The 15,754-nt window shown below is 37.4% G+C and overlaps 1 protein-coding gene across 1 annotated transcript in view; it reads left to right on the forward strand.

Moving 5' to 3' along the window:
• The window catches only part of ATF6 (activating transcription factor 6), a 192,561-nt gene that overhangs the window by 29,462 nt on the left and 147,345 nt on the right, over window positions 1-15,754 (forward strand). Inside the window, exons 5-7 of the mRNA XM_064370667.1 lie at window positions 2,792-2,921; window positions 3,491-3,694; window positions 14,796-15,016. Coding sequence (XP_064226737.1) covers window positions 2,792-2,921; window positions 3,491-3,694; window positions 14,796-15,016 — 555 coding nt within the window. The remainder of the gene's footprint in view (window positions 1-2,791; window positions 2,922-3,490; window positions 3,695-14,795; window positions 15,017-15,754) is intronic.

Consider the following 15,754-nt stretch of genomic DNA (forward strand, 5'->3'; position numbering starts at 1 on the left):
TCTCTGTTTACTCAAATCTTCTTTTATGCCTCTTAGTTCAGGTGTGTAGTTTTCTTCATATAGATCCTGCACATTCTTTAGAAAATTTCTAGGTATTTTGTAATTGTTATTACCATTGTGAATGAAATACTTATTTATTTGTTTCATTTAAAAATCTTTTTTATTTGTAATTTTTCTGGGTACATAGTAGGCATATATATTTGTGGGGTGCATGAGATATTTTGACACGGCATGCAATGTGAAATAATTAGATCATGGAAAATGGGGTATCCATCCCCTGAAGAATTTATCCTTGGTGTTATCAACAATCCATCCAGTTACACTCTTTTAGTTATTTTAAAATGTACAGTTAAGCTCTTATTGAGTATAGTCACCCTGCTGTGCTATTAAAGAGTATGTCTTATTCTTTCTCCTTTTTTTTGGAGACAGAGTCTTGCTTTGTCACCCGGGGTGGAGTGCAGTGGCACGATCTCAGCTCACTGCAACCTCCACCTTCCAGGTTCAAGCAATTCTCTGCCTCAGCCTCCCGAGTAGCTGGGATTACAGGTGCCTGCTACTACGCTTGGCTAATTTTTGTGTTTTTAGTAGAGACAGGGTTTCACCATCCTGGCCAGGCTGGTCTTGAACTCTTGACCTTGTGATCTACCCGCCTTGGGCTCCCAAAGTGCTGGGATTGCAGGCATGAGCTACCGTGCCCAGCTCCTTTTTTTTTAACCCATTAACCATCCTCATCTCACTACCAACTTCTCACTACCCTTCTCAGCCTCTGGTAACCATCCTTCTACTCTGTGTTCATGATTTCAGTTGTTTTGGGTTTTAGGTCCCACAAATAAGTGAGAACATGTGATGTTTGTCTTTCTGTGCCTGGCTTGAAATACTTATTTTTTGTTATGTTTTCTAAGTGAGTGTTAATACAGTATTTTCAAGGTCAAATTTTTTTTCCAGTGGATTGTTACAAGTGCTTCTAGTACATAGCATATTACCTTGCTAAAAGGCACTCTGTCTTTTTTGTTTTAATGTTTTTTAAAATTTCCTTTTTTTAGTGTAATTATACTAGAATTACAGAAAAAGCAGGTATCTTTTTTTATCTTGACTTTAATAGTAATGCATTCAGCATTGGCATTGGCTGTATAATTACGCATAGCTTTTTAATATTAAGAAAATATTTCTCTAATCCTTGTTTTCTAGGATTTTGTTGAGAAATACTTGTTGAGTTTTATCGAATATCTTTTAAGCATCAGTCAAAGGCCATGAAGAGAATAGTCTCCTCCCATGTTCTCTTGTACTCTTTGGTTTCTTGGAAATATATTTTAATACACTCTATATATTGCTCAGCATACGTGCTGAGTAGGTGTTAAGGATGAATGAAGATGCAGTTCTCACTCTCACCAGTGAGACTGAGCGTGTCTCTTTCTCTCATATCCTCTCCAGGTTGTTTTAATTTTTCTTGTGATTAAAAAAAAAGTTTAAATTTGCCTTTGGCTACCATTTGCATTTCCTTTTCAGTGAAATGGCTGTTCCTGCCCTTTGCTTGTTTTTCACAAACATTTTCTCCCATTGTGTATCTTTTAACTTTGTTTAGAGTCTAGTTTTTATTGTTAAATGTTTTAATTATTATTTGTTCAAATCTATTTTTTCTTCCTTTATGGCTTCTGGGTATTTTGATATAAGAGGGTCTGCAACATCCTGAGAGTAAACAAGTATTCTCTTAAATTTTCTTTTTATATTAGAATCTTATAGATTATTTGGAAGATGGTATAAAGCAGAGATTACATCTGTTGCCTGATCATACATGCCATCTTTTCTGTCTGAATTGAATTGCTACTTTTATCCTATTTTTTTTTATTCTAACAAAATAAGACAGATTCACTGAATATTAAAAGACTTCGGGAAAATTTAAATGTTACATTTATGTATCTCAATCACTATGAATTCACTCACTAAATTAAAGAAAATAGCACTGCTGGCTGGGCAGGGTGGCTAATATCTGTAATCCTAGCACTTTGGAAGGCCAACGTGGGCAGATCACATGAGGTCAGGAGTTGGAGAGCAGCCCGGCCAACATGGTGAAAGCTGAGTGTGGTGGCACACACCTATAGTCCTAGTTACTCGGGAGGCTGAGGCAGGAGAATCGCTTGAACCCGGGAGGCAGAGGTTGCAGTGAGCTCAGATTGCGTCACTGCACTCCAGCTTGGGCAACAGAGTGAGACTCTGTTTCAAAAAAAAAAAAGAGCACTGCTCCATTCATGCATCTTTCTTTTACAACATTTAGAACAAAGGCAGTATTGCAAAATAGAAAAGGATGCAAATAGAATTATTTTGGTTTTGAAATTCTTTTAAGACTAAAAGAGATTATGGGAAAAGGATATTGGCATTTTAACTGCAACCTTATAGTGATACTGAATGTGTGACTGGGAACCAAGTGTGTGTGTGTGTGTGTGTGTGTGTGTGTGTGTGTGTGTAGTTTGTGCAAAGAAATGTAGAAACAAATCGACGAGAAACGAAGTTTGTGTGTGTGTGTAGTTTGTGCAAAGAAATGTAGAAACAATTGTATCTTTAACATAACAGGATAGCATAGACTTACTCTGCATTTTGAGTTATTTTTCCTTTGGTATTGATGGCTCATGCTGATAGTCACTTGGTACTTAACATATAGATACAGTTTCTAGTATACCTTTCTCATGAAGTTACCTTGAAGTGTTTTTCTGTTTATATATGGGTCTCCTCTCTTCCTGTGCAATTTGCTGCTTAAGGATTGTACTCATCAATTTTTGTTTTTATTTTGACGCAGGAGGAGTTGGATTTGTCTTCTGCTTCCCAGATGTCTCCCCTTTCATTGTATGGTGAAAGCTCTAATAGTCCCTCTTCAGCAGAGCCACTGAAGGAAGACAAGCCTGTCACTAGTCCTAGGAACAAGACTGGTATTACTCTGTCTCCTAACTTCTGTTATTTCTATTTCAGATTGAGGTTAGGTTCCATTTCTTTAAAAGAAAATGCTGGATTAAGTATACGTTTATTAAGCTGGCTATTTTGTTGTGAGTGATTACTGTGGAGAGGAAAGGGGAGAATCATCTTTGGTTGTCTCTGTCTTTTTAGGTGAAAGATACTTTAAAATAGACTCAGACCCCATCATTTTAAGGAGAGATTTCAAAGTTTCAGTTAAAGATAACTGAATGGAGGGCCATTCAACTATGATGTTTGTTACCTCATTAATCTCTGGGCTTTATTCCATGATTTTAGCTGTTCTCCTTTACCAGTTAGTGTGTCCCATTCCCTAAACTGCAGCTTGGTTATAAAAGAAGGTAACAGTTTAAGTACTTTTCTTCAGTTCATTCAGGTATATGTATCGTAGCTATGCTTAAACTCCAGTTAAAGATTGTTACTCAGAAGTTAAGATAATGTGTAGAGAAAGGTGTGTGATAGAATCTGTTTTTTAGGGCTTGCGTAATTGCCTTCAAGTTGACTTTTGGTTTGTCTGGTTTTTCTCCAGAAAATGGACTGACTCCAAAGAAAAAAATTCAGGTGAATTCAAAACCTTTGATTCAGCCCAAGCCTTTATTGCTTCCAGCAGCACCCAAGACTCAAACAAACTCCAGTGTTCCAGCAAAAACCATCATTATTCAGACAGTACCAACACTCATGCCGTTGGCAAAGCAGCAGCCAATTATCAGTCTACAGCCTGCACCCACTAAAGGTACCTGAGCAGAATTTAAGGCCGTATATGTTTATTTGGAGGGCAGTAAGGGTTGTGTCACATGATTTGTTTTAATTCGGGTTATAACTTCTGAGCACATGCTGTATGTCAGGAATGTCTTTAGTTCTGAGAAAGTTGCAGAGATGACTAATGTGTGGTTCCTGTCATAACAAGGGAGATAGCTCTCCAGACCAGTTACATCTGATGGTTATTTTGAAAATTGGGACACTTTCTTGGTGCTAGTTTATTCTGGTGGATAAATACAGAAACACAAATTTTTAGCTAGTTGAAGGCAGAGTTCAGGTCAGCTGGATTTTTGTGGCTGTGAACTTCTTTTGTTTTTAAGGAGTGTTTAAAATAATAGGGTCCATTTCAGGTGTGTTATAGCAATAGAATCAAGCCCTTAACTGAGGAGGCTGCATGGTTTAGTAAATAGGATATTGAGTTGGTCATTACCAGGAGACCTGAGCTCTGCTTTCATTTAGCTAAGAATTTGTGCATTTCTGTATTTTATCCACCAGATGGCATCATATACTTGTGATTCTGCAAGAGGTTTAGGTCATTCATTTTTTGAAGACTATACTTATTTTTTTGTTCCCATGTGCTAATATGAGGAATAGCACCTTGTCTTTTGTTTTTTTTGGAGGGGGAGAGATGGAATCTCTCTCTATCACCAGGCTGGAGTGCAGTGGCCTGATCTTAGCCCACTTGAATCTCTGCCTCCTGGGTTCAAGAGATTCTTCTACCTCAGCCTCCCAAGTAGCTGGGACGACAGGCATGTACCACCACGCCCAGCTGATTTTTATATTTTTAGTAGAGACGGGGTTTCACCATGTTGGTCATGATGGTCTCCATCTCTTGACCTCGTGATCCACCCACTTTGGCCTCCCAAAGTGCTAGGATTACAGGTGTGAACCATCGCGCCTGGCACCTTGTCAGTTTTTATAGTACAATCTGAAGAGGTGGTATTATTATAATAACATATAGATCTAAGGTATATTTGAGAATGAGGAAGGAGGAGGAAGGGAAGTATAGGCAAGGCATTATATAGTTAATCATGTTAATACTGTAGTAAATATTTTACCATTGAAAAAGAAGAGGTAATTGCCACAGGATTAAGACTGAGATTCTCTAGCTTGGAGTGTAAAACTCATCACGATTTGGCTCTAGTTTAGTTTTTTATTTATTTATTTTTATTTTTATTTTTTAATAGAGACACCGTTTCACTATATTGCTCACTCTGATCTGGAACTTCTGGGCTCAAGGGATCTACCCACCTCGATCTCCCAAAGCTCTGGGATTAAGGCATGAGCCACCATGCCTGGCCTTCTGTTTTAGTTTTTTAACTTTATAATATTACTCTTTTCTATAAATCCCTTCTTCTAGCTCAACTAATCTGGCATTGCCCTTTGAATTCTCTTGTTTTTCCTAGTTTTTTTTGGTCAGCATTTTCTACCAACCAGCAACAACTTATGCCTGATTCTACTTCTCAGTTCTCCATGTCTTAAGACTGTTTTGAGTAGTGTAGCCCAAAGGTAATGAAAGCCTGAAATATCAATGCAAGTTGAGAACCAGGATGTAGAATAGAGATATTAGAAGTATAGAATTATAGAGATTGGTAATTGGATTGGATCCAATCTCCATAGAGATTGGATCATGTGGAAGGATAGAGAGTAAGGTATCTAGGATGACTTCCATTTTTCTATCTTGGGGCTTTTTGGGTAGATGATGGTGAAAATTTTTGAAATGGGAGATGGAGGTAAAATACATGGCCCCGATCTCTCTGTTGATAAGAAATGAAGCCAGAACTTGAGCCCAGGTGGTCTGGCTCAAAGTCTATGTAAATAACCACTATACTGTTTTGCCTTAAAAAAAAAAATGACAAGATATAGTCCTGGCTCTCAAGAATTCTACACTTTAATTGGGGAACTAAATTTACATAAACAGTTAAGTAACAGTCACTGTGATAACTAGTAAATTAATAACTCATGCAGTGTCCTTATGGAAGCCATTATACAGAAAAGGAGATTAATAACAATAATAATTGCATGTAAGTTCTTACTATGTGCCAGAAACTCTTCTAAGTGCTTAAACTCATTATCTTATTTAATCCTTATGTCAACTCTGTGATGATAGATTCTAATATCTCCATTTTACAGATGAGAAAACTAAGCACAGATTATGTGCCCAAAGTCACACAGCTATGCTATTTCAGACAAAGTAGGCATTCAATAAATGTTTGATACATGGTTTGAAATCTTTGAAGAAAGTTGAAAAGAAAGAACTATCAAAATCAGTGAGTCACACACACATAGTCAAAAAATATATGGCATTGAATGCAGCCGTGTTTCATTAAGGGGGATTTGCATGTAATGCCAGATTTTGAGTATGCTGAAATGGATAAACAGCCTTTGGAATGTCCTTTTTAACTGTTTCCACACTAGGAACAGTGGTAACTATGTTCAGCTGCTATTTAAGGCCCCAGACAATTCTTTGCATTGTAGTTCATGGTCTGGTCAGCATTTAGCACGTCACCATGAGAGTTTTTTGTTCTTTCACTTGAACATATTGTAATAGAAATTTAGTTGTTTCCCCTCATTCTGTCTTGAACCCAAACATGCCTAGCACATTTAGGGGATCCCGGATTTAGATGCTGGGTAATTTGAGGATAGTTGGCTAGTCTGGGATGAAAAGGCTTGATGTACAATAGTGGAAAAAAAAGGAAGCAGCAGTGGCTTGGTAGTAGGACTCCAGCCACATTTGGTACACAGGCTTTGCCTTGGTGTTCTTCCATCTCCTTCTTTCTGTGATGCAGTCCTCTCAGCAAGGAGACAGTGATAATTACACAATTGGCAGTACAAATTTGGATTCTTTTTCTTAATTAGTTTAAGAAATATTACAAAGCCCTCTGTACATGTTATCTGCCAGGGATTTAAATCTGTAACTGTAGTTAGAAATAGGATTCTTTCTTATAAGTTACTTAATTCTTTATGTTTACACCTCCTCTGTCTTCTTTTTTTAAAATTATTATACTTTAAGTTCTGGGTTACACGTGCAGAATGTATAGGTTTGTTACAAAGGTATACATGTACCATGGTGGTTTGTTGCACCCATCTACCTGTCATCTGTATTCGGTATTTCTCCTAATGCTCTCCCTCCCCTAGCTCTGCACCCCTTGACAGGCCCCAGTGTGTGATGTTGCCCTCCCTGTGTCCATGTGTTCTCATTGTTCAGCTGCCACTTATGAGTGAGAACATGTGGTGTTTGATTTTCTCTTCCTGTGTTAGTTTGCTGAGAATTATGGTTTCTAGCTTCATCCATATGCCTGCAAAGGACATGAAATCATACTTTTTTATGGCTGCATAGTATTCAATGGTGTATATGTGCCACATTTTCTTTATCTAGTCTATCATTGATGGGCATTTGGGTTGGTTCCAAGTCTTTGCTATTGTGAATAGTGCTGCAATAAACACGTGTGTATGTGTCTTTATAGTAGAATGATTTATAATCCTTTGGATATATACCCAGTAATGGGATTGCTGAGTCAAATAGTATTTCTGGTTATAGATCCTTGAGGAATTGCTACACTGTCTTCTACAATGCTTGAACTAATTTACACTCCCACCAACAGTGTAAAAGTGTTCCTGTTTCTCCACATTCTCTTCAGCATCTGTTGTTTCCTGACTTTTTAATGTTTGCCATTCTAACTAGTGTGAGATGGTATCTCATTGTGGTTTTCATTTGTATTTCTCTAATGACCAGTGATGATGAGGTTTTTTTCAGATGTTTGTTTGCTGCATAAATGTCTTCTTTTGAGAAGTGTCTGTTTATATCCTTTGCCCACTTTTTAATTTCATATCTAGCCAAACTAAGCTTCATAAGTGAAGGAGAAATAAAATCCTTTACAGACAAGGAAATGCTGAGAGATTTTGTCACCACCAGGCCTGTCTTACGAGAGCTCCTGAAGGAAGCACCAAATATAGAAAGGAAAAACTAGTACCAGCTACTGCAAAAACATACTAAATTGTAAAGACCATTGGCACTATGAAGAAACTGTATCAACTAATGAGCAAAATGGCCAGCTAGCATCATAATGACAGAATCAAATTAACACATAACAATATTAACCTTAAATATAAATGTGCTAGGCCAGGTGCGGTGGCTCACACCTGTAATCCCAGCACTTTGGGAGGCTGAGGCGGGCAGATCACGAGGTCAAGAGATCGAGACCATCCTGGCCAACATGGTGAAACCCTGTCTCTACTAAAAATACAAAAATTAGGTGGGTGTGGTGTTACGCGCCTGTAGTCTCAGCTACTCAGGAGTCTGAGGCAGGAGAATTACTTGAACCCAGGAAATGGAGGTTGCAGTGAGCTGTGATGGTACCACTGCACTCTAGCCTGGCAACAGAGTGAGACTCCATCTCACAAAAAAAATATATATATATATATTGTGTGTGTGTGTGTGTGTGTGTATGTGTGTATGTGGGCTTAAATGCCCCAATTAAAAGACACAGGCTGGGAAATTGGATAGTCAAGACCCAACTGTGTGCTGTGTTCAGGAGACCCATCTCATGTGCAGAGACACACATGGGATCAGGGAATATTTACCAAGCAAATGAAAAGCAAAAGAAAGCAAGGGTTGCAATCCTAGTCTCTGATTAAACACACTTTAAACCAACAAAGATCAAAAAAGACAAAGGCATTATGAAATGGTAAAGGGATCAATGCAACAAGAAGAGCTGACTATCCTAAATATATATGCATCCAATACAGGAGCATCCAGATTCGTAAAGCAAGTTTTTAGAGACCTACAAAGAGACTTAGACTCCCAAACAATAATAGTGGGAGACTTTAACACCTCACTGTCAGTATTAGATCAACGAGACAGAAAATTAACAAGGATATCCAGGACTTGAACTCAGCTCTGGACCAAGCGGACCTAATAGACATCTACAGAACTCTCCACTCCAAATCAACAGAATATACATTCTTCTTAGCACTACATCACATTATTATAAAATTGACCACATAATTGGAAGTAAAACACTCTTCAGCAAATGCAAAAGAATGGAAATCATAACAAATAGTCTCTCAGACCACAGTGTAATTAAGAAACTCACTTAAAACTGCACAACTACGTGGAAACTGAACAACCTGCTCCTGAATGACTACTGGATAAATAACAGAATTAAGGCAGAAATAAATAAGTTCTTTGAAACCGATGAGAACAAAGAGACAATGTACCAGAATCTCTGGGATACAGCTAAAGCAGGGTTTAGAGGGAAATTTATAGCACTAAATGCCCACAGGAGAAAGCAGGAAAGATCTACTGTTGACACCTTAACATCACAATTAAAAGAACTAGAAAAGCAAGAGCAAACAAATAAGGTAGCAGAAGACAAGAAATATCTTCTGTCTTTAAAATAGTCCCAAAGTTCCCTGAACAGTGTTTAATTTTTGGGGAGGGGGTCTTTTAATCATAATTTTTAAACTTAGAGGATATAGAACATTGCTTCCTGTAATACGCTTCTCAAAGTATTGGTTTAAGTCAGTGGTTCTCTATTTGTAGACTGTGGACCCTGGGGCATGGATGATGGGGGTGGCAGCCTTACGGCATTCTGCAGAGCATCTGTAAATCCATACTTGAAGCAAGCATTTTCTGTAGACCAAATAAATAATTTGTTTCATATATCTTTGTACAGCTCTTCAAATTTTTGTAGCTATACTTCTGATTAATAAATAAACTCCAAGTTTATTTTAAATCTTCACTAAATTCTTAGCAGCCTTTTTTCATCATATATTTTCTCAGTCCACAGAAACTGAAAGGACAACCTTGATGATTTTGGGTGACCATGATATAAGTTTATATTAAAAGAGAGCTCTTATATTCAGGAACCTTTGGGCAGAGACTATGGGTTTTCTAGGTGTAGAATTATCATCTGTGAAGATAGATACTGTGACTTCCTCTCTTCCTATTTGGTTGCCTTTTTATTTCTTTCTCTTGCCTGATTGCTCTGGCTATGACTTGGGCACTTGGGAACCCTTGGTTTTTTACATTATCATGAATATATATTTTCCTAGTGCCAGATTGACTGTAATTTCTTATTGTTATTAAAACTCAACACTTGGTCATATGCTATGTAGTTTATGTGTTACTTATTTTTATTTACATGTTTGGCCTAAGCATATTTATATCTGCTAATGAGTGATTTCTCCATTTTGTAAGTTTTTACTTCATAAAAGAATCAAGTCCACCTCAACAAATTAGGCATCAAAGGAGCATACCTCAAAATAAGAACCATCTATGACAAGTCTACAGCCAACATCATAGTGAATGGACAAGAGCTGGAAGCATTCCCTTTGAGAACCAGAATAAGACAAAGATGCCACTCTCTCCACTCATACTCAACATGGTGCTGGAATTTGTAGCCAGAGCACTCAGACAAGAGAAAGAAATAAAAGGCATCCAAGTAGGAAGAGAGGAAGTCAAACTCTCTCTCTTTACAGATGATATGATTCTATACCTAGAAAACCCATAGTCTCTGGCCAAGGCTCCTAGATCTGATAAGCAACTTCAGCAAAGTTTTAGGATTCAAAATCAATGTAAAAAATTAGCAATGTTTCTATACCCCAGTAATGTCCAAGCTGAGAGCCAAATCAAGAATGCAATCTTATTCACAATACCCAGAAAAGGAATAATGAACCTAGGAATACAGCAGACTGGGAAGGTGAAAGATCTCTTCAGAGAGAATTACAAAACACTGCTGAAAGAAATCAGAGATGACACAAACAAATGGAAAAACATTCCATGCTCATGGATAGGAAAATCAATATTGTTAAAATGGCCATACTGCTCAAAGCGATTTACAGATTTAATGGTATTCCTATCAAACTATGAATGACATTTTTTCACACAATTAGAAAAAACTATTCTAAAGTTCACACAAAACCGAAAAAGAGCCTGAATAGCCAAAGCAGTCCTAAGCAAAAAGAACATCAGGCTACCTGATTTCAGACTGTACCACAAGGCTATAGTAACCAAAACAACATGATACTGGTACAAAAGCAGACACATAGAGCAATGGATTACGTTGGAGAACCAAGAAATAAAGCTTTATGCCTACAACCATCTGGTCTTCAACAAAAACAAGCAATGAGGAAAGGACTCCCTATTCAATAAATGGTGGTGGGATAACTGGCTGGCCATATGCAGAAGATTGAAACTGGACCCCTTCCTTTCACTGTATACAAAAATCAACTCAAGATGGATTAAAGACTTAAATGTACACCCCCAAATTATAAAAACCCTACAAGAAAATCTAGGAAATACCGTTCTGGACATAGGCCCTGTAAAAGATTTTGTGATGAAGACTTCAAAAGCAATTGCAAAAAAACAAAAATTGACAAATGGGATCTAATTACAGAGGCCGGGCGTGGTGGCTCATACCTGTAATCCCAACACTTTGAGAGGCCAAGGGGTGAATCACTTGAGGTCAGGAGTTCAAGACCAGCCTGGCCAATATGGTGAAACTTCGTCTCTACTATAAGTACAAAAATTAGCCAGGTGTGATGGCGCATGCTTGTCATTCCAGTTAAGAGGTTGAGGCAGGAGAATTGCTTGAACCCAGGAGGCAGAGGGTGCAGTGAGCTGAGACTGTGCCACTGCACTGTAGCCTGGGTGGCAGAGCGAGACTTTGTCTAAAAATAAATAAATAAATGAATAAATAAAAATCAACTAAAGAGCTTCTGCACAGCTAAAGAAACTATCAACACAGTAAAAGGACAACCTATAGAATGGAAGACAATATTTGCAAACCGTGTATCTGACAAAGGTCTAATCTCCAGAATCGACAGGAACTTAAACAAATTAACAAGCAAAAAACAAACAGCCCCATTAAAAAATGGGCAAAGGACATGAAGAGACACTTCAAAAGAAGACATAGATATGGCCAACAAGCATATGAAAAAATGCTCAACATCACTAATCATTCGAGAAATAAAATCAAAACCACAGTGAGATACTATCTCACATCAGTCAGAATGGCTACTATCAAAACGTCAAAAAATATCAGATGCTGGCGAGGTTGCAGAGAAAAGGCAATGCTTTTCTCTTTTATACATTGCTGGTGGGAATGTAAATTGGTTCAGCCACTGAATGCAGTTTGGCGATTTCTCAAAGAACTTAAAGCAGAACTACCATTTGACCCAGCAGTCCCATTACTGGTTCTATACTCAAGGGAAATATAAAGACACACACACACACACACACACACATATGTTCATCACAGACGTATTTACAATAGCAACTTGGATGCCTATCAGTGGTGAACTGGATACAGAAAATGTACATAGGCACCATTCAATACTACACACCCATAAAAAAGAAGGAAATCATGTTCTTTGCAGCAACATGGATGGAGCTGGAGGCCATTATCCTAAGAAAATTAATGTGGGATAATTAATGTGGGAACAGAAAACCAAGTACAGCGTGTTCTCTCTTATAAGGGGGAGCTATACATTGAGTACACATAGACACAAAAAGGGAACAATAGATAATGGGCTACTTGAGGGTGCGGATCGAAAAATTACTTGTTGGGTCCTGTGCTCATTACCTAAGTGATGAAATAATCTGTACACCAAACACCTGTGACATGCGGTTTACCCATATAACAAACCTGCATGTGTACCCCCTGAACCTAAAATAAAAGTTGGGGGGAAAACTAAGTCCAAGGGGAAATGAGAAGGTAAAAATGTGTAATCATTTATGCCCAAGTGTTAATGCATTGTATCTACTCCAAATCTATGAAGTTATTTTTAGATCTTCTTACTTATCTGGGGTACTTTCAGTGTGTTTTTGAGGTCATCTGAAACAAAGACTTTGCTTTTGTAAGTGATTTATTTAGCCAAGACAGATGTTCTTGACAAACAGGTGTTCTGAAGCATTATTTTGGTTTTTAGTTTTCCCCGATCCTTTGAAATACTGAGCTGAGTTTTACGTGGGTCAACCTGTCTGCAAGTATAATGCTTTTTTTTCTTAAACAAATTACAAATTTATATGGGGTTTTAGTTGCTAGTTATTTTAGTACCTTCATTTTGTTAGATAGGCTCAAGCAGCTGTGGATGTTAGGCAAGGTTTTCAACACCTTATAAAAATCTGGCCAGATCTGAAAGGAAACACTTAGCAGGCAAGTAAACTTTTTAATAGATTAGTGTTATGAGTTGTATAAGTCTTTAGGTTAATGGTACAGATTGAGTATCCCTTAAATGAAATGCTCGGAACCAGAAGTGTTTCGGATTTTGGGTACTTTTGGATTTTAGAATATTTGCATATATATAATGAGATACCTTGGGGACAGAACCCAGGTCTAACATGGTATTTATTTATGTTTCATGTATATCTTATATACATAGCCTGAAGGTAATTTTATATGATATTTTCAATAAGTTTGTGCATGAAACAAAGTTTACATACATTGAACCATCAGAAAGCACAGGTGTCACTATTTCATGTGGACAATCTGTAGTTGTTTGGCAACACCATCATTCTTGGCTCTGAATTCATATGCTACTGACAAGCAATCATTTTCTTACTCTTATTCACAAATTCATGCCTAAGAACTTAACAAAAATTATGACATACCATTAATACAGTGGAAAAATAATATGTACAGAGTAACTAGGCAGGACAGTAGAATCACCAGAATAGTAGTGTCAGCTACTACACAACAGCAACAACAAAAAATGGCAGCTTTCGGGCTCTGCCTTTGATGGTATGTTTTCATTCAAAGCTTACCATGCACTGTATTTTATGTCTTCAAGTGAGAAGAAACATCAGAAGCAGTTGAGGGATTGGAATTGGGTCCTCTAGGGATGAGGACTATTCTGCTGGATGACTTTTTAAAATGTTTTTTATGGAGTCATCTGCCTCATTAACAGTAGTTTTTGTCTTAGAAATCTCTTTTTGATTTTATAAACTGACACGATTTCTTTTTCTGTTATGAATGCATGCTGCTTTAGTCCTTCACGAAGCCCATCACACATTTTTACCATGTCATCTATAGGCACTTTTTCTGCCGAGTTAGCAACATTATCTTCATTGTCATTATTACAGATTGAGTATCCCTTATCCAAAATACTTGGGACCAGAAGTGTGGAATTTTCCACTTGTGGAGTCGTAAGGGCACTCCAAAAATTTTGGATTTTGGGTTTTTCGATTAAGGATGTTCAAACTCTACTAATTCTCCTCAGATTAGCATAAATTTAAAATAATGATACATGTGAAGACTCAGAAGAATTGAAGGCCGTTTTTGTGGGGAAGAGGGAAAGGGCTGGTATCATCTACAGACTATTTTAAATCACAGCTTTATGTTTACCGTGATTGTTAGCTAAGATTTAATCTCAAATGGTTTTAAGTTTTTGGTATTTGTAGTCCTTTCTCTTTTTTTTTTCCTTTTTAGGGATCTGCCTGCCTCAGCCTCCTGAGTAGCTAGGACTTGAAGCACATGCCACCACACCTGGCTAATTAAAAATTTTTTTTTGTAAAGACAGGATATCACTATGTTGCCTAGGCTGATCGCAAACTCCTGGCCTCCCAAAGCACTGGGATTACAGGTGTGAGCCACAGTGCCTGGCCTTTAGCTCCTTCTAGTATTGAGTTACTAAGTTTATGTTCACATATTTTTGGTATTGTATGCATTTGCAAATCCTATTAATTTAGAATACGTGGTTCTCCATGTTCAGTGTAAAAGATTTAATATTTATAAGTCAAATCCTTTTAGCACTAATAAGTTTCAGAGGTTAATTCTTAGAAATCTAGGGATTACAGCAAATTTGATAGTTGTTTAGTTGACAAAGATAAATAAGAAAGTATGTTAAAGTATATTGTTAATGATAACTCAAAGAGATGAATTTAGTTGGTCCTATTAAAAACATAATAAAGTTACCATAAGCTTGTGCTGCTATTGATCCAGTGTTTACCTTGATGGTAAATCCCTTGGTGTTGATCTTACCCATTACATCTGCAGAAGAGACCTAAATATAAGCTACTTCCCCTCCCACAACAGTTGTGCACCCTCTGATTGTTTTTTATTCTAATGCAGGTCAGACTGTTTTGCTCTCTCAGCCTACTGTGGTACAACTTCAAGCACCTGGAGTTCTGCCCTCTGCTCAGCCAGTCCTTGCTGTTGCTGGGGGAGTCACACAGCTACCTAATCACATGGTGAATGTGGTACCAGCCCCTTCAGCGAATAGCCCAGTGAATGGGAAACTTTCCGTGACTAAACCTGTCCTACAAAGTACCATGAGAAATGTGGGTTCAGATGTAAGTTTTGAAACTTAGTCCATCTCTTAATGCCTGATGTAAAAACCAACAAAAAACACCTTTTGTTTTTGTTGCCTTGCTTTTGTTTTTTTAGAGCTTCTTATATCGTATCAAATAAAAGAGAGTGCTGAATTACACTTCTAGTCTTCGGAGGAAAATTAGGGTAAGACTTACTATGTTAGAATCTAAGTGAAAAGGTTTTTGAAAGTCTGAAGTGGTTTGATGAAAAGCAAAGAATGCATACCTCCCTCTTCTTTACTACTTCTTTAGAACCAACCCTCTTATTACATTCCTCAAGCCCCTACACTGTCAACCCAGTCATCCACTAGAATTTTACAGATTCTTTCATGTTTCCTTATTGAAATGTTTTAGCAACTCTTCAGATAAGAGTCTATAGACTACTTTTTAGGAAGGTTTTATATTTAGCTTTCTTTCTTGCCCTTTTGAAGGGTTTTCACTACTTCATAATGATGACTTATTTGGTACTTTCCCATTTTTGCAAACCTTTAAATTTTCTAGCATGTTGTAGGGATTTCTTATAATTTATAAATCACAGTTTCCTAAGATCTGTCACTTGCTAAAGCCGGCTACTGCACTTGCCAACTAACTCTTGCTTTCTTTCAAAATGATTGGAAATAGCTCATGTTATGTGTTAAACAGTAATTGAACATATTGATCCTAAAATTTAATGAATTTTTTTTTTGAGACAAGTTCTCACCCTGTTACCCAGGCTGGAGT

Source organism: Aotus nancymaae, unplaced genomic scaffold (assembly GCF_030222135.1).
Source record: "Aotus nancymaae isolate 86718 unplaced genomic scaffold, 86718_ANA_hifiasm-v0.15.2.pri h1tg000108l, whole genome shotgun sequence".
Lineage (NCBI taxonomy): Eukaryota > Metazoa > Chordata > Mammalia > Primates > Aotidae > Aotus > Aotus nancymaae.